We start from the raw sequence: 19,965 nt of genomic DNA on the forward strand, positions 1-19,965 counted from the left end.
ATAAATACAAGGGAAAACCCTTTAAAATAATTTTGACAGTTTACCCCACGAAGCCACGCCCCGTCCGCGTACGCTGTAAATGTATTGGTGCACGAATTCAGCCCGAGCTCTGATTGGTCCATTTCCGTAGGTTTCCCTCAGAACTGCAAGACGCCGATATTGCGTTACATTGTAGCAAAATGGCGGCTGTCATTCAGAATCCACTAAAAGCGTAAGTAATTTGGACATTGAGGAAATTGTGAATAATTACTTTGTTGCCAACTCGTACGTTAAAATTGGCTTTTCGTGCATGTGATTCTCAGTCGTGTGCATATGTCAGAGGAAGCTGTCTAAATTCATTTTGTGTACTTCTTGCATGGCAAAGTAGCCTCGTATAGTTCTTTTATTACACAAGATTTGAACATTTAGTGTTAAACATGTGCGGGCGGCTGCCTGACATTTTTGTCTGCACTAGAAGAGCTTTTCTTCCGCACGGTTTTTGCATTCAACAGAAGAGAGTGTCGTCTTCCTGGGCTGTAAATTTATTTGGAAAACTGTTGTCGACAACGTGCCTTTCCGCTGCAACGAATAATTAAAAGCCGATTTTCTTCGTGCTCGGTTCAAGGCACAGCGGCGAAATATCATCTGACATTCCGAAAGTCGTTTATAGTTGGTGTGAATTGTCGACATGTCAACTTTGGCTCCTCCGAGCGCAGACGTGGTCAGGACCCGGTAAAGCAAGGGAGGAGGCATTTTGTATTTGCATGCTTGCTGGCGAAATCGACAAGTGACAGCAATCTGAGTCCGCCGTTGGAAAAAACAGTGTCACTCTGTGCTCAGATAGCCTGTGAAATAGTCATTGTTATCCCTCAACTTCAAAGAAATGCTCCACCTTTTTTTCTCCATTTCTCCTTTGTTCTTCTGTATTGTTTCACCATTTCCACTAGTAGACATATCACTGTAAGTTAGACACAAGTAGCCTCCTGTTTATAGCCGTTTTATATTAAAACTATCACGTGGCTTTCCTTAAAATGCACATTCACGCGGACGCATTTAGTACAGTATGTTTTATATTGATGGGTTGTGATCATCATGGCTCTTTATGGGACTGTATGAAGGTGGAGCAGCCACTCCACTGTGCCTTTAAGTGGAGGAGTGCTTGAGATTAGCTTGGTCCAGGATCCTGAGCCCATCTGTCAGAGAGAGATGCTCCGACAGAGAGGAAGTGTTGGGCACAAGCAGGAGAACCATCTGCTCCTCCATGGAGGTACCCTGGCACCTCCATGGACCGCAGCTTAAGGAGTGGACCACACAACACCTTGCACATCACCCACACTGTTGCTATTGTTGTTGTGACATTGTTACTACACCTTGAGTAGGATGCAGAGTGATGTTTGCACAGCGGATACCTGATTGTTGTTTTGTCCATTGCATGATGGAATTTTCTGCACTTGGTTAGTGAATGGTACGTTTATATAATGCTAAATATTTTAGCCTCATATTCACCAATTTGCACACTCACCCTAGTGTGGGGAGGACAATAACTAAACACATAATTTGCAAGGCATGTGTGACTTGGTGATGTGTCTTTGATTGTGTGATATTATGAAAGGCAGCAGGGTAGTTGAGTAGCTACAGATTACTGCCTATAATGGTACTGGCCACTCGCAGAGGGCATAGATCTGTCTTGCTTTAATGGCCTTTAGCAAGACAACCCCCCACCTGCATAATCATTGCATGGTTATCAGTAAAACGCTGTTAGTTAAACGCAAAATTTCTCTTTAATCTGTATTTATGTACTTGCACTTTTCATGCCCGGCTTCATAGATTCTCTGAGTCCATCCAGGGAATTACCAAATACAATCACAGCCTCCTTTGTTGGCACATGAACAGCTCAGAGAAGCACTTGATGTTCAAGTGTTCACTGGAAATGCTAAATAAATAATACTTCGGTGTAATGCCTTCCATTCTCCATCTCTGTTTTTAATAAAAGCAGGATTGTTGGAAAGTACATTTCATTATTGTCTTGTTGGATTATTTCCCACGCATGTGTCCCAACAAGCTTCAGTGTGTTTCTGCTGTCGCTGTTTTAGCATTCTGATGTGGAATGTCTCCTTGCTATAAGCTGTGCTTAATGAAGTGTTTCAATCTGCTATAATTAGCCTCTGTCTCGGGTTTCTGACTTCATTTCACACGTTTGTCAGATTATAATTAGTCACACTTGACACTAATTGGATGTTGCTCCTGTGGACCAGTTTGACCTTTTTTTTGTATTAATATGATTCACTTTAGGGAAATGAAATGCTGGTTTGACTTTGTTGTAGAGATGTGGCGGATGAAGCTGCGGTGTGCAAGCCCATGCATGTTGTCTGTGTGAGGTCTGTCCCTCGTTTGGGCACGAGAGGACAATAATCTCCAGAATCTGATGATTAAAATGGAGTCTGGAATATGTAATTAATAAAGAAGCTCATAAAGCTGCTCATTAAAATTGCAGCCACAGCTGGAGTTGTCTGCGGGTTGGACGCATCTTCCATCCACAGCTCTACTAACGTTACATCGCCCAGATCTCTCCCAGTCGTCAGCTACCTTGTCATTGGTGTTGAGTAGACTTTGAGTGAGTCAGGCCTGCTGTTTATTGGCACTGCAGTGTGGAGGTGTATGGTCTGGTTTACTCCTGCCCTCAGTCTAACTGTGTTATTCTGATTGGTGTAATCAGTGGTTGTTGTCAGGATGCAGTCACTCTGTAGGCCCTCCTCCTCCCCCTCCCTTGTTGTGTGGTAGCTTTAGCTTCCTGTGAAAAAGCAGTGTGCACCTGCAAATTTGTGAAACCTTCTGAACAGAGCAACAAAGACTGAACTTGTGGTTCCAGATCAAATGTAATCATTTATATTCTCTCTTTTTTTTTTTTTTGCAAGTGCAGATCTCTTTTAAACGCTGGGCCTTTTGTGAAGTAGTACACTGGGTTTTTGTCTTGACTGCAGAGTCACTTCTCTCCTGCGTGCTGCTCTGCTACAAACTGTAGTTTGTCGTCAGATATGCAAAATGAGTGTTGACACATGCTCACATTACGGACGCAGCCATGTGACACTGTGAACCGTTGACAGGAACACGCTGATAGCAGAGGCCCCACTGGCCACAAGATTTGCTTTTGTTCCTCGCCCTCATGCGCACACTCACCTTCTCTACTCAACTGTAAGATATCAGGGATGTGTAGCACATACCTGTGAGGCTCCTTTTTAAGCTCTGGAACTCACACTTAACCAGAGTGTTTCTAGTTCACTTTGATTTGATCAGTTTTATTACTACTTTTTTTTTGATACTATTGGACTCATGAAAGTAATTGTGACAGTCTGACAGGGCAAGAAACAAGTGGTCAGATGATCAGACAGTTTAGCCAGATTATCTAAACCACTTTATTTGGAGGTAAAAGTGAGTGCATTCGACATGTTGGGTTATAATCCCTCATTGCACAGGAAAAGTGTGTGTTCACAATTAAAGGGAAAATTCACCACTGTGAATATGATGATTTCTGAAAACTAGGTCACCTATGCAGTAGAAATGTGTAATTATTTTTGAAATCAATGCCCTATGACTAGAGAAAACTGAGAAAAAGGCTGTAGATTCCCCATAGTGCTCTTAAGGAGGAATCCTACAACAACCAGAATGCATTGCAGGCATCCTGTCCAATCAGAGTGACTGACTCTACTGACATGTTTATGGCCAGCAGAGCAGCCATTTAGCAAAGGCTGAGCAGTCTTATATGTCTTTAGTGAGGTGTATTTTCATTTACAAAATGTTTTTCCTCATAAAGTCTGGATATATTGTGTCAGTGTGCAGTGATCATAAAACAAACAGCACACTGGAGTCGGTCATGTTGATCATTGCATTGTTTTGGGGGTAGTCGCACCAAGCCATGACTCAAGTCAAGCTGGCATGCTGTGAGTGTTTTTCCATTACACAGCACAGCAAAGTCAAATAAGTAGTTTACCTGTTGGAGGTGTGCTGGTCATCTGTAGCTCTTCATCGAACATCATCATCATTACTGTGGCTGTTTCTGCTTGTACTATTCCTCCCTGTATTGTTTCTAACTGATCCACTGAACATATAGCCCCAAATATCTCCAAATATTGTTGTGTTAACCTGTTTTTAGCACCGCTAACAAAGCTCTTCTAATTCGGTGAGGAACACAATTAATTTCTTGTATGTTCTTCAAAATAAAAGTGTCCCGTTATTTAGTCATTTAAAAGCTTTAAGTATGAAGCAGTAAAGCAGGAAATGTTTGGTTTTCATCAGCAGTATCTTAACAAGGCTCTGATACGGCTGCCCCTCGGCAGGCTCCCTGGAAGCTGACCAATAAGAAAAGAGTGGGCTCATCGGGAGAGGGGCCTTAAAAAGACAAGAGCTAAGACAGCCTGTTGGAGACATAGGCTGAACTGAAGGGCTGCATAAAGGGCCAATATAAGATAAATAAGGAGTTTTTTGGACTATAAGTCCTGCAAAGTTACTCTAGTGGAGTCCCAGAATAAAAATATAGAGCTGGAAATGAGCATAGGTCACCTTTAAAGTAGCCTATTTAGTGGTATGATATTTGAGTGTCTGCTTTCCTTTATCGATGGTGTAACATGGTAGGCAGAGTGTTTTTTTGAGACCCATATTTGACGGTCCTTGAAGGCACCACTACAGAAAAGGAGGAAACTTAGTTTGTAGTCTAAGGAAGATCTCCAAAATTCACCAAGTGACACATTTTGTGTCACCCGGCTGACTTTTTGCCAGCAAACGAGTGGGGAGTTCTGGGTGCAGGCAACATGGAGGGAAGTTAAACGTTGTTCATCATTTGCATATACTACCCACGTTGTAATGATAACATGCTGGTTGCAAAGTTTCACTTTAAGGCAAGCATGGCGGGTCAAAGTTGAACCAGGAAGTGAGTGTGTACATTGTGATGGGTGTTTACAACAGGAAGCGTGGTTAATGACTTCACTGCTCACACTCATTATTTTAGGATTTTGTGTAAAACCTGTCTGATTGTGTGACTGCTTGTGTTTCTTGCTTGATCAGACTTTTAAGGGATGTTGTTCCCAGATCTCAGCAGTTAAATTGGTCAGTAGAAAGTTATTGTAACTGATATAAGAATAGATACAGATTTAAGTAAACAGGAATAATGCTTTAACCAGTTCTTAGATTCCTCCCCATGTCAAAGGATAGTGGAAAAACTGAAACATCAAGACAAGAGGGGAAAAGTCATGAGTACTGAGACAGGGGTGGTGTGTGTGTGTGCATGTGTGCGCGCGTGTGTGTGTTTCAGAGCGAGAGCGAGCAAGAGATATGACTCTCTTTCTCCCTCCCTCCCTCTTTCCCCTTTGTGTCGTTGGACGTGTGGGTCTTGTCACTCATTACGGGTGTCAGAAAGATCTCTCACCTAAGCCAGAGCACCTGCTGCTCAGGGCGGCGGGGCTCTGATTGAGAGCATGTCGTTGTCACAGCCAGCACCAAGACTTTCACCACTTATTTGTTCTCTCCCTCACCCAACCCTTGCAAATTTTCACCGAGACTGATCAGCATCTTTCTATTTGCTCTGTTCAACTTGAGTAATCTCTGGAGTGCTGCTTTCTTGGCGCTCCACGGCGTGTACCCTTTGAGCACGCTCTCTTGTAGCCGAGACTACTTCAGGGACCGTTTACAGCTGGTCTGCTTTTAGTAAACTGATATGTCTCACCGCGTCTGGTCAGAGCTGTGTGTTGATATCAAGGAATGGCAGTGAAGCATACAGGTTTAGTTTGATGGGTATTTGCAGGAGACATTACACTTCGCATATGGTATGGATGTACTTTGTGGAAAATAATTTATTGGAATTTTTTACAGCTGTGTGTTATTATTTTTTATGAGCCAAATATTTATCTTTCAAGAAAATTCTTCAAGCTACTGGTGGAGAACATCTGAACTTGCAAAAGCAATCTGCTTTGAGTATATCCCTGACTGTGTGATTCCTCTTGTAAAAATTCCTGCATCTTAAAGCCTGAGAAAGCACAGTTAGATGTCAGGAATTGGTGTTTCCTCAGCTTTGTGTGTGCTAACACACACTGTGTGACATCTTTACACAATGGAAAATAGTTGTGATATGATTATTACCTCCTTTCTCTCAGTTCTGCATTTGTGCATCATCTGTCTGTTTGTTTTTATTTTGCTCATGTTCTTTCCCTTTTCTGTCTTTCTCACACCTTCCCAGCCCTCCCTGTGCTCAAACTGTACCTGTGACCTGTGTTTACTCTTCTCAGTCACACTGATGTGAAGCTTCTCTTTCCCAGAAGCCTCAGACACTGTGGCTTTGTCTAAACCGCAGAGCAGTGGGCTTTGTGCGGGACAGCATTCCTAACACGGCTGTTCATCTGCTGGACGTTGTCTCTTCAAGGGCTAGGGGTAAAGACAGAGAGAGAGAAACACAGAGAGAGAGAGAGAGAGAGCAGGGTCTGGAAGACGCTGACATATTGGACTCCCACCTCCTAAGGTCTACTTAAAGATTCCAGGCTCGACTTGCAGCCCGCAGCTCATTAGTTTCACTTCAAAATGGCCGTCTTCCTAATGTTGTAATTGAAAACATGTGGAGGAACTTCATTTTGTGTGTGTGTGTGGAGATGCCATGTTCATACTAGAACAACCAGTAGCTGTTAATCGCCCTCTTGGCCCAGTGATCTAACAGCAGACTGTAGAAATCACACACAAAGTACCTTGCCATGCTTTCAGAGTTCCAGCATTTACCCCCATCTTTGATATAGTCAAATTAGAACCTGCCCTTGTGCTAGGCACTCTGCTGAGATTAATTAAGTAGGCTAATTACCATACCAGGCGTGTGGCAGCGATTGAGGGCTTGAATGTGAAATATCCTCCCCCATTTCACTCTGAATATTAACATTGAAACCCTGAGGGACTGCCAAAATCTCACTGGCGCTAAGAAAAGTGGAACTAAGTGTGAGAGTCTTAGCTGCTCGCCGGTCGGAGGAGTGACTTCATATCAGACTCCAGATTCTATGTTGTGTGATTACTCAGACTCAGTCAACAGCACCGTAGCTCACAGCCTATCTAGAATCAGATCACACAAAGAGCCCAGAGAGGAAATAATATGTTTAACTTCAGGAGTTAGAGCAGCAGAGTTGCTGCAGTGTTGTAAGGTTGCATTGTTTTTTAATAACTCTGGCATCACAGGGCTCTAGGCACAGCATTACTGGTCGGTTAGTCAGTGGGTCTACCACTTTGATCCAGACAGAGATATCTAAACAACTATTGGATGGATTGCAGGAAATTTGGTGCAGACATCCATGTTGCCCAGACAATGAATTCTAATGACTTTGGTGATCTCTTAACTTTTCATCTAGCACCACCATGAGGTCGACATTTGTTGTTTTGAGCATCAACTATTAGTTGGAAATAAGGAAGGAAGGAAATGTGACATTCATGAACCCCGCATGATGTCATTATGAATTGCAATTATTTTGGTGTACTGATTATTTTCATGATTGATTAATTGTTTTGTTTATAAAATGTCAGAAAGTTGTGAAAAATGCTTGTTAATTATTCCTTAGAGCTCATGATGATGTCTTTAGAGGTGTTGTTTGGTCTGATCAATAGTTCAAAATCCAAAGGAATTCAGTTTATTTATGATACAGGAAAAAGTTTCAAATCTTTACAACTGAGAAGCTGAAACCTGCAAAACATTTGGCATTTTTGCTTAAAAATTGGCTCTAAAGATTATTATTATTATTATTATTGTTATTATTATTTAAAAAAAAAGGTTTTCCAATTAATCCACTAGTTGATGCAGTTACTCTGTCTTTTCTAGTGCTATCAGGTCACATTTTAAAATTTGTCCAATACTGTTTACCTAAAACCAGTGACATTCCCAGCAGCCTCAGCTGTACCTTCTTTTCAGTGCTAAATATCAAATGTTAGCATGCTAACATGTCAAACTTATATTTTCATATATTTATACAATATAGGTTATCTTCTTAGCATTGTCATTGGATTAGCTAAAATAGCATTTAGTGCAAGAATCCCCTAACAGAGTAAGTAGAGTAAGCACAGGGCTTAGCATGGCTGTAGACTCTCAGTCTTGTTTCCTTCCACAGATTCGCCCCAATAGCAAGCCTGAAAGAGGATGAGAAGCTGTCAGTGTGATACTTACCTTGAACGGACTTGACTAGAAATTTGAACTGACGTTAATGGCATAAATTGGGTCAGGGACAATTTCTGAGGGACAGTCTTGCGTCGTTAAGATTATGAAAATTAAAATGTACCTCTGCAGAGTTGTATGGCTCAAAGAACCCGCTGATACTTCTTCCATTATGTTGTATCGCTAAGTGCTTTCTATCATCTTGCAGCTGCTTCAGCTAACTGATTTAATTTATGTAGCAGCCAAGCAACAGACCATTATCATACATGTTAAAAGGCTTATCTGCATATCACAGATTCCGCAAATATGGTCGCATTTATAGTTAGTGACAGGTCTTGACAGATGCTTTATCGGTGACTAGGCTGTATGCCTTGATGTGTCAACCACATCATTCAGAGTCACTGACCCCTGCTGCGAATGTTACCCCCCACAGGTTGGGAGACCAGTTCTATAAGGACGCCATTGAGCAGTGCCGCAGCTACAATGCCCGTTTGTGTGCTGAACGCAGTGTACGCCTGCCATTCCTGGACTCGCAAACCGGTGTGGCCCAGAACAACTGCTACATCTGGATGGAACGCCACCACCGCAGCCCTGGTACACACACACACACACACACACACACACACACACACACACACAGTTTTTTTTTATCTAAAGAGTGTTTTTGGCCCATTAAGCTTGTAAAACATGGTGTCTGCATCTGCTCTTGATTGCTTTTTTCACTTAATTGATCGCTTAATCATTGATCGTTTAATCTATAAAATGTCAGGAAATAGTGAGAAATGTCGTCACAATTTTTTGTCTAACCAACAGTCCAAAACCAAAGATATTCAATTTATAATGATATAACACAAAGAAAAGCAGCAAATTCTCACATTTGAGAGGGTGAAACTAGCAAATGACTGAAACAATTAATCGATTGTAAGAACTGTGGCTTTCGCTGTTGCCTAATCAATATATTAATCCCAGTAATGCTTAGGAAATTGAAAGTGTAAACCTCAATACAGAAAATGGCAAACAAAAAAAAAATCAGTAAAATGAATGTCTTGTTACTTGCCTGTTTTTTTTTTCGTTTTCAGTTGTTTCTACATAACAAAACAGATTCTATAGCTTTTAGCATCGATGTGCTTTATAGCTGAAACAGTCTTGTTGCATGAGTACAACTGTTGTCGTGCAGGAGTGGCAGCCGGGCAGATGTACACATACCCTGCCCGCTGCTGGAGAAAGAAGAGACGGCTGCACAACACCTCTGATCCCCGCCTGGGCATCTACGGTCTCCAGCTCGGTAAGTTCCTGCGGAGCCACCTGCCCGTCGCTTTCTGCTCCTCTTAGTTTCTCCTCCTGCTTAGCCGTCCCCCCCCCCCCCCCACACACCCCGCCCCCATGTCTCCCATCCACCCACCACCTCCTTCAGCTCATGTGATTACTGGTGATGATCTGGAATAATCTCGCTAAAAGCATATCACTCTGTCTCAGAGCGCGGAGCAGAACAGGCTGCCAGTCATTTTTCCAGAGGATGAAATGTGGTTGTGTTCACCCCGGCTGGTAAACTTGTTTTGTGAGAAGTAGAACATGTAATTAGATTTACCACTGCTGGGAGCAGCGAGACAGAGTTTGGCCACTGCAGACAGTATTTAATAAATGTTATGGAATGGAGTTTGGCCTTCTCTGGCTGCCACTTGAAAGAACTCACTCCTCACTTAACACATTTACCCTCTCCTATATATTCTCCCGTGATCTTCTTTTCTTCTCGTTATCTCCCTTGCTGATTGGTTTAGTCTCTTTCTCTCTGGCAACTCTTTCATCTCTCCATCTCTCCCTGTAATCTGCCATTCAGTCTGTGTGTGTTTTGTGGCCATTGTTCCTGAGCTCAAGTAACTGGTCCATTCTGTGCCCGAGCTTGCATACCCACAGGGGTGTGAAACTGTCCTAAAGAATGAACATGACAGAGGCAGAATCTCACACAAAAACATTATGTTAACTTTCAGTTTCTATTAGCTTCTATAAATGGCTGTGAGAATTTCACTTTTGATTTCCATGATCATGATTCAGTTCATGTTAGAAGGAGTTGAGAAAGTAAGAAAGGAGGGAGAGAGCCTGGAAAGAGAGAGCAAGATGGAGAGATAGCATATGAACCGAGCCTTTGTTTCCCAAAACACATCCCATTGTAGCCTATTGTTTTCCACAGAGCTTGCACTCGCTAAGACCCCACCACCGCCACCCTGCTGTCCCTTCCCTTCCCCAACAACAGCGGATTGTACAGCCCCGTCTGGGTGTGCCCAGCGGAGGGGAACATACCCTGATTTAACCTGGCGTCTCTTATACAGAGCATGTTGTGCAGCTGGCCAGAGGTGGCCAGCACAAGGCAGCAGCCACAGTGCTGCTAGCTGGCTGGCTGTCTCGCTGCCTCGGCAGGCTGTCTAACTGATGGTGTGCTAGAGACTGGGGCTGCATGCAGAATCAGCTCCCTGCTGCAGGCTGCTGCCGGCTCTATTTTTAGCCCCCCAGCTCCCATGGGTTGGGAGAGAGTGAGGGAGGGGAGGTGGGTCTGTCTCGTCGCGGAGAGTTGAAAGTCAACGTGTGCAGACACAATGGTGAGGGGCTGCCGCCGCATGGCGGTGGGGCCCATTTTAGAGAAGCGTGTTGTGTGTGTGTGTGCTTCTTAACGCCTACCTCCTATATCTGCTTCTTACCTATGCAGTCTTCTGTTGCTTCAGCAGTTCATGTTCAGCATTCTGAAAAAGCCTTTCTAGTGGGTGCAGTGGTAGAAGATGAAGGGGCTAATAGAAAGCTGGAGTCAGGGGGCTTTGAAGTGTGTCCTCTTTTCAAACATTCACAAAGCAACTGGATGATCATGGAGCTCTCTGTGGAGAAGAGATTGTGTAAATAAGATGTGCGGATCCGACTGACTGTCAAAGCTTTTGTTTGTTCTGCTTTGTCTACTCAACCTGCTTGCCTCCTACACTGTTTGTTTAGATCTTCAGCTCGCTGTAGGAGGACATATCTGCATGATGTGTTCAGGTTAAAGGGATAAGCCACTTAACTACATTGTACCACAGAGATTCCTGTGGACAAAGTCAGCCTAATATCTGCACAGTGCAGCATTATTGAGAGCTCACCGATGACAATGCATTCTCTTATGTTTTGTTGAGTAAAATAGGGTTGTGAAAATAGTAGTGATGACACATTCTGTTGCAGGCAAAAACAAATGACTACCACTGTAACAAACAAATGTTCCAGTAATTTCCCACATGCTTATCTTAGTATTGTGTGAGTGAGAGAGAAGATAAATAATAGAAATATGCTGACAGAAAGCTGCTCACAGAGGCCAAAGATTATAGTATTGATGGTTCTTTTCACAATTACAGTGCTTGGTTCAGGTTTCATTTCTTCAATTGAATCTTTTTTTTCCCCGTAAGTGAACAATATCCCCCTACGGTATAAACACAGCACTGGTATTCTGATGATTCATCACATTAATTTTTTTTTTTGTCTTTGTGCAGATGGTGGCCTCATGTCCAAGGACACTTTGCCCACCCAGAGCACCACACTGGAGGCTCTGCTACGAGGCGAGGGTCTAGACAAGAGGAACAACTCTAAGAACGACGAGGAGAGCCTGCTGGAGATCCAGGTTCGTTCAGTCACACAGGTTGTCGGAAACACTGTGTGTGTGTATGTGTGTGTTTGCACTGGTGAAGAGCGTCAGCCAAATGTTTAAAATGTGAATGTTCAGCGATATCACTCAAACGACTGAGGGCCCTGGCATTGACAGTGAAGTGTTACGCCCCAACTGGTTGCCAAGGCAACTTGCCAAGTTTTTCCAGCTGACCTGCAGGGCTTGTTAGCTGACTGCTGTCTCACTCAGAAGCATTTTGGACAAGCGGGCTGCTCCAACATTGACTTCCCATTTGCTGACCATTATGTATGGCAATGATAATAAATAGTCCACATGATAATGCAAATAAAAATAGGAATAATATGAAAGTTCAATTTAAAGTCTGTAGTTCTGTCATTGCTGATTTCTGTAATCTCGTTCAAAGTCAAAAACAGACATATCTCTCAACATCACACATTCCAACAAATAGTTTGTCGTGTGGGAGCATGACATACAGGAAGACGGCTTGCAGCATTGCAGCTCATTCCTCTTCTCAAGTCAATCAGTTAATTTGTAAGCTTTTGAACAGACATTTATACAGGAACAGAAAGTACATGTCAGAAATACCCAGATTATATTGAGAACCAAAAAATATTTGGATTTTTTTCCTTCCTCTCTGGTGTTGCTGCTTAGTGTTTTTAAAGATTTAAAGATGGCCTTTAATCAGAGCTGAGCATTGAAATGATCCTTTCTCTCTCTCCCTCTGTGTCTCAGAGGGTTCTGGAGGCAGATGCAGCAGAAGATGCCTTCAATGATGATGACGACTACGAGGTGGACACTCCTAAGAGGAGACACCGGGGAAAAGGAAGAGTAAGTGACACCACATCTCAATCACAAAGTATTCAGGAAGTTGAAGAAAAGTTGCCTTGTTTGCCAGTTTACTGAAAGAAAACAAAACATTTCTGTTTCACCCGTGGTGCATGCTGTAGCGTATATGTTTATGTTGGAAGACTCCAGCCGTGGATTTCAGTGCAGATAGTTAATTTTTTGTTTTTCTTCAGGGTCGGGGTTCAGGCCGCAGGAGGGCAGATCTGGATGACGACAAGCCATATGTCTGTGACAGTAAGTAGAGATGAAACATGAGTTGTGTTTTAGCATCATGCCCTGTTAATCAGCTAGTGTACAATGCTGAGTTCATATTATCAACTGATTTCTTAGACATTTATTGTGCTTTTTTATTACTTTTTTTATTATTATTAGTTTTACTTCACTATCATGTAGCAAAATAAATCTAATCTGAATTTTGTACCTAATGCCCTTTCAAAATGTCACAGTATATATTGAGTACTTCATATCAGTCTGTTTTGTTTACCCAGAACATAGCACGTCCCATTACTTAAAATAAATTCTGCATTTCCAACTTTTTATCTAGTGTATCTTGGATACAACCCTTACTTATTGTTTATTTCCTTCTCTAATAAAATATTTCACATTAAGTTTGGTTCCTTTAAAGAGATCAACTTTCTTGTCCATATTCTGAAAATTAGAATAGTGTCACAAGATCAGTATTTGTTAAAACTGTATTTTTGGCTCATCATGACATTTTTCTCAAGAACCTGTTATTAATGATGCCCATACTCTGCCATGAGCTTTTCTTACTTATGAGTTTTTTTACTATATATGTATTGAATATCCACAGATCAGGATGATATTTCCAAAATACCATCACAGTTACTGTCAAAAAGTCAACTAACTGAATCACCAACATAGTTTTTTTTAAGATGGAACCACAGGAACAAACAAGGTCAACCAGTATCACTATAGTCTCAAGTATTCCTGTACATGCAGGTTGCATATGGAAACTACAGGCAGAGTATGTTGGATTTTACACTTGTTGTAGTGACTCACATAATAATGCTGTTTTCTCTCCATCTGTTTCAGACAGATACAAACAAAAGAATAACTCAAAATCTTCAACCTCAGGTATCTTGATTTGTTGACTCTTTTTGATATTTTTGGACATTTGGATTGTTTTGATAGATTTTTGAGTGTGTGTGTTTTGAGTGTCGCAAGCGCTATGATTATTGATTTAGCCCCTATATTATCTTACTTTTCTCAAGCTGAAAAGTGCCCCCAGTGCTATGAAACTGAGACATGGTTATTATGTTGTCTGTGTTTGTGTTGTATTTGACTGACTGTTGTAATTAGATCTCTAAGTGCTTCCTATTTTTGTCCCTTTTGGAATCAGTAATACAATAGCTCTATTAAATGCCATAAATTCAATTTATATTCCCATATTAGATGAGATTACTACCAGGTTGCCAGCCTGTTACCACCAGAGAACATCAAACTAGATTTTTGTTGGTGGTGGATGTTGGACTTGTTGCTTTGTGAAAGTTATTTAAGTTTATAAGCCTTTATCCTAAACAGAGAAGAAAAAAAAAGTTTATAAAATAAAATGGTGCAACCAGCCTGAGTAGTAAGAATGAAAATTTGCATCCTGTGTGTTGCAGTCTATGCGAAGCGCTACAGGAACCGTACGGGACTAAGCTACCACTACACCCATTCCCACCTGGCAGAGGAGGACAGAGCCGGGGAGAGAAGCACGGTGGCGTCCAGATCTCCTTCTGTACAGCAGACTGACCGGCACAAACGTAAGAAGTCACTCTAATATGTCTTTGTTTGAGGAAACCCAACTCTAACATCACTTACCATCATATACTATGTATACAGTACATGTCTGCTTAGAGTCCCGTCAGGAGTTGCATAAATACACTCCAATACTGCACTGACTGAGTTATGTTCGTGTGGGGGGGGAGTCAAGTACAAAATGTTGGCTCTGAAAACGGATGTCATATTCTTAAAGATTTCCAGACAAGTGCATAAAAAGCTTGCTTTTCCATCAGCACCAAAGCTTAAGAATTTTATTGGTACCTGTATCAAAAACGATGACATGCCCAGACTCACTCTGGTTAAGTAGAAATATTTGCCCTAAAAAATCAACTATCCCTAAACTATCCCTACGATGCAGCTATAAACTCCATTACTGCCTGTCTCTTGACATTAAATAATTATATGAACAATATTTTTTTTAAAGTTAAACGAGGACAAAAGTGAAATCCTTCTAGTCAGCCCTAAAACAAAAAGAGAAACGCTGTTTAATAATCTGGGGAAATTAAATCTGAGGTTACAAGTCTTGGAGTTATCTTAGATTCAGATCTAAGCTTGTCATGCCTCTTATGTCAAGCTGACTCGATTACTGTAATGCCCTTTTTACTGGACTCCCGAAAAAAAAAAAAAAAACACTGAGCGCAACCAACCTGAGAGACTTCAGCTCATCCAAAACTCTGCAGCTCAGCTATTAACCAGAAAGAAGAGGAGAGAGCACATTTGTCTAGTTTTAGGTGGCTTCTAACATTTAGAATTGACTTTAAGGTCCTCCTCCTTACATACAAAGTCCTTAATGGGCTAGGACCAAGCGACATCACTAACTCCCTTGTTAACTATCTGCCTTCAAGAACACTGTGATCATCTGCTGCTGGTTTATCGGAGGTTCCAGCTGGAAGAAAATCGGGGGTGCAGGCCTTGTCAATTACGCCCCAAAGCTATGAAACACACTACTTATAGATATCAGGGAAGCCAGCTCACTAAATATTGTTAAAAGAAACTTAAATTCTTTTTTGCACCTTGCTTTGCGCTTATGCACTGTTGTGCTTCTTTTTTAAATGTTGTATTTTACTTGATCTTATACATTCTATGTTGGTTTTCTATCCTTGGTCTTACTATTTTCTTAACTTATTATTATTTATTATATCAAACCTCCTTTTTTCCTTGACTTTTCTTGTAGGTCCAAAGGGTCCAGGTGGGACTAGCATTCCCAACAACTACTGTAATAAATGCCATGGCTCGAACAAGAAAATGGGTAAATCTGGGTCCCCCTGCACAGCCTGCCAATGCACAAGTGAGTTTAAACACACCAGTATGAAATACGTGCGAGGCATTTTAAAAGATACATATATATAATTGATTCTCTGCTTTAGTTGTGTGTTGACAGTGGATGGTAGTTGCATCTCTTAGGATTTATGATGGGGGAAAAAAACAGTCTTAAAACTTTATGACTCTCCTCCTTATGATCCATTATGTGTGCACTGACTCACTGTTCCTCTCCTGCCCTGCGAGCCAGCTGACCGTGTAGAAGAGAAGGAGGACGGGACTTTTACCGGGGCCGAGGAGCTGTTCGGCACCACCTCGGAGAGCGACACTTCCACCTTTCATGGATTTGAGGAAGACGAGCTGGAGGAGCCCGCCACAAACAGCAACGGAATATCCAACCGACACAGATAGAGAGAGCCGTCTAGATTTCAAGAGACAATTTTTTTATATGGATTAACCTCTGGCAAAAATCTGCTGCTTCTTTTTTCAATGTTTTTTGTTTGCAGAAAGCACAACGTGATAATTTCAGGACAGAAATGCAAGTGGTATTTTATCTACTGAACATTGTTGAATAATTTATGAACACTTTTTTTTATAAATAAATATATATATTAACTTTTAAGGCAATGAACGTCAGCATTTCTTGACAAGTGACTTGCAAAACAGAAGATGTTTTTGGAGTGTTTCTCCCCCTCCCCCCCCTCACTGGAGCAGAAGGAGCATAAATGTTATGAACAAAAAAACACTGGAGAAATTGGAATTTTGAACAAATGAAATTTTTAAAAGGCATGAATGATACGTTTGGAAGATGATTGAATGTCATTGCAGACCCATACTTGAGCTACTGGATGTTTCTGAATCAGTGATGACTATGAAGGTCTCTTCTTCTGCTCTAACTCTGGATTATACTTGGATGAAAATGAAGGAACCAATGAAAGGACTTGCCACAGGCCAATGGAAATGTTGGAGATGAAGAAGCCTAAATATATAGTCTTTAGAGATATGGGGGACTAAATAAACAAAAGGTAAGCAGTTGATGTTATTCTCTCATAAAGAAATGTAAGATATTTTGCAGATGGTGAAGAGGTGACCTTCCAGACTGCTAATGCACTGACTCACCACATAACAAGTAGACTGCTGGAATAGTTTGTCAGTGATGCAAACCAGTGTAAATATGATTAGGACTGAATGCATTGTTGCATATTTATTGGATAATCAAACTGATTCGGTTTTATGTGGCTTTTCAAATGACAATAACTCAAGCTCCCTTCCTTTTTAAAGCCTGGTAAATCCCTCTGACAAATGCAAAAAAGTGTTTTTGGAAGCAAAAATTAGTTTTTCAAACATACCATGTGTAAGTCTAACCCATATTGTCTGTGTTATATAGGAGCACTCAGCACATTGGCATGTAGCCCAGGGGTGGGGGCGACCAGTGAAGAAGAGGATTTAACCCTCAAAAACTAATGAGCCTTCATGTCCCTTCTGATTTGGGCCTAAAATAACTGACATGAAATGGATGGACAGACATCCACCACTTCTACAGGCCATGTGGCTTAATTGAAGCAACTGCTCCCTTGACGATGTGAATCGATCACTTCTGAACATTTGAAATGTGAGTCGATCCAGCTTCATTTCATCCTCTCTGCACTGTGCTGGAGCTCCACTGAACTATGGGAACACTAAAGGCCAGGCCTTTGGACTGTTTGTGCCCAACGGGTGCATTTTGGGCCTCGCGGCCCAGCCTGTCCACTCCTGCTCTGTGACTGTGTGTCTGCTGCGTGATCCGATGTGACACTAAGACGTCATTATCCTCATCACTGTGCCAGCCTGCCGCTCTGCACTGGAAACCAGCTCTGACAGCCATGACCCTCCAACCTGATTGGACCAGTGACCCTCTGACCCCCCAGCCATAGAGATGGTGCTCAACTCCACCACTATTACATGCAGACCTCTGGACTACTGTATTAATACCCTGACATGGACACAAAGGTTTTATCTTTCTGCTTCTGTCCCTCTGTCTGTTTACGCTCTCTATTTCCTGGGCCTCCCTGATCTCATTCTGATGCGAAACGGTCGCAGTAATTTAGCTCTTTTTTTTTTTTTTTCATCTTTTCTCTCTTGTATGATATTTCTATGTTTTGAACTGTTTAAACTTTGATTAGTATGACTCCTTGGGTTTGTTCAGACTGTATTGATACCTCTGTCCTGATCAGGTGCACAATAGCCACAACTACTCAGGCATCTTTTCATTTCCTCTGCCGTTGATTGTTCAGCCACTCAGCCCTGATTCATGTGATTGTATTCAGTTGGCAAGGAGGAACAATAACACCACACAAGGATCCCATTATAATCAACTCCTGAGAGGGGTTTGGGATGCTGCGGTCTCACGCTATAGGAAAAAAAAAAACATCGCAATAACAAGCTTCAACTTTGTCTGTTATCTGCTGATTTTACCTGGTGTCTCACTCGCCATGCAAAACCTTTCCACATTCTGTTTGAAACTTTCTGTCTCGGTAGATAATGACAAGAGTGAGATTCATCTCTGATGCATTTGAAACCAATATTGTTGGCGGAGAGATGCAACTCTGCTCCAACCCACATTACTTAATGAGAAGTAAAAACTGTAAATCCAAGTTATCTGTGACATTTCCGTTGAGTGCTTTAGAGGGCCTAATTGCTTCATGACATTTAGAAGGTGCTTGAAGTACTGTATCAAAAAGCCTTTAGGGGTCCATAGGTTGTGCATACTGTGTAAGAGGTCTGTGTCCATCCATGTGATTATTCAGGATCACTGCAATGTAACAATAGCCGCTCTGTTTTTTTTTGTTTTTTTTTTTAAGAGAACCATTAATCCTACATATGCGTCTTTTATGACTTTCATAAGTGCTTGTGCATTCGAACCATCTTTCTTCACTTCCCTCAGGGACCCTCCACACAGCAGTTTGTCTCCTCTGGGCAAAGAATGGATCAGAGACTTGTCAATAATCTTCTCTTGTATCAGTTATGTGGTGTCTCCACAGTGAAATGGGTCAGTGTGTCTTTTATCTTCCAAAGTCATGCCAGTAAGTGAAAGCATGTGTCATCAATCATAACCTTGCTAAATGTTACCTACCGTATATGAAAGGCCTCGTGCAGTGCAGTTCTGAACAAAAGGAGAAGCTCCTAAATGCAAAAGTCAGCGATATCTTCTTAGAGTTATGTGTCACCAATCATTGAATAGCCTGTATACCTCGTCAAAGACACAGCAATAGGCCCTGGTACTCTGTCAAGCCTGCAAGGGGTGGAGAGGGATGATCGGGGCGGGAACGGAGCCAAGAGGAGATGAAATGGACATGACTGGGCGTTTGTTTCATCTTCAGCTGTAAATACAAGTCAAAATGGAGAGAATGAAGTCTTTGTTTGTTAAACTATTTTTATTGTTCTGAAAAAATAAAGAATTAATGGTAATGCTCAATGCTGGGGGGTGTTTTTGGGTCATTTTGAAAAGGCAGCTGATAAGCAGAAGAATCCTAGACTGGATCAATAGGTTGGAGTGACCCCTCAGACTCCATGAGCAGACAGAAAGGAAAAACACTACCTGAGTTCGTGAGAGCAGTGGTGGCTCGAAATGAGAACAAGAACAAGGCTACAGTGCAGGGACCTTATATTGATCTGTAGGTGCTGCTTAAGAAATCACAAGTAAGCCTGTTGAAGTCATATATGAGCAATAGTCTGCCTGCAGAAAAGGTTAGTTACTATTTACTGCAGGTATAAAGTGGAAAGGTTTATAGTATCAAAAAAGACTGAAGGGAGCTGCTTTATAGCATTGAGCAGGTTCCACGTGGACCCTATTAAATGTGTCAAATCCCTTCATCACAGAGTGGCAGCATAATAGCATTTAAACAGGAGCCAGAAACTAGATCACACATTTACTTCTTAGAATAGGGAAACTCGTAAAGGTCAAAGCAACCTTTCACAACAAGATTTAGTTGTGAAGCACTGCAAATTCCCTAGAAGGAGGAAGTAAATCATAACAGCAAGATACAAGTTTAAGCCAAAAGAGAAATCTGTCACAAGCAAGAGTTTTTGTTTGTTATTTGGTTTCCTAATATGACCTATTTCACCGGTCCATTTACTAGGACAGCATGGTTTCTGAAGAACATAAAGGGGCACTCCAACTATTTAGTATTTCTTTTCCATGACGTTGGGACACTCACGACAGACGATTACAAAAAAATTTGGTCTAAATTGAAGCAGCAGAGGCTGAGATATCTTGATCTTTAGTACCTAATCTCATAAAAATGCTGAATCCTAC

General features: G+C 41.7%; 1 protein-coding gene across 2 annotated transcripts; it reads left to right on the forward strand.

Annotated features, from left to right (window-relative positions):
* The first annotated feature begins 131 nt into the window (after window positions 1–131).
* Window positions 132–19,125, forward strand: LOC121881525 (zinc finger protein DPF3-like). Of its 2 annotated transcripts, none has more exons than XM_042389363.1 (11): window positions 132–211; window positions 8,577–8,737; window positions 9,321–9,428; window positions 11,647–11,774; window positions 12,513–12,608; window positions 12,800–12,860; window positions 13,680–13,721; window positions 14,252–14,392; window positions 15,586–15,699; window positions 15,922–16,696; window positions 17,059–19,125. In XM_042389363.1, exons 1-10 carry the CDS (start codon window positions 180–182, stop codon window positions 16,080–16,082), a joined length of 1,044 nt encoding a protein of 347 aa, XP_042245297.1. In that variant the 5' UTR covers window positions 132–179; the 3' UTR covers window positions 16,083–16,696; window positions 17,059–19,125. The 2 variants fall into 2 exon arrangements, with proteins under 2 accessions (XP_042245297.1, XP_042245296.1); XM_042389362.1 differs by lacking the exon at window positions 132–211 and adding an exon at window positions 653–711.
* Window positions 19,126–19,965: the final 840 nt, after the last annotated feature.

Source organism: Thunnus maccoyii, chromosome 16 (genome assembly GCF_910596095.1).
Source record: "Thunnus maccoyii chromosome 16, fThuMac1.1, whole genome shotgun sequence".
NCBI classification, from domain to species: Eukaryota; Metazoa; Chordata; class Actinopteri; order Scombriformes; family Scombridae; genus Thunnus; species Thunnus maccoyii.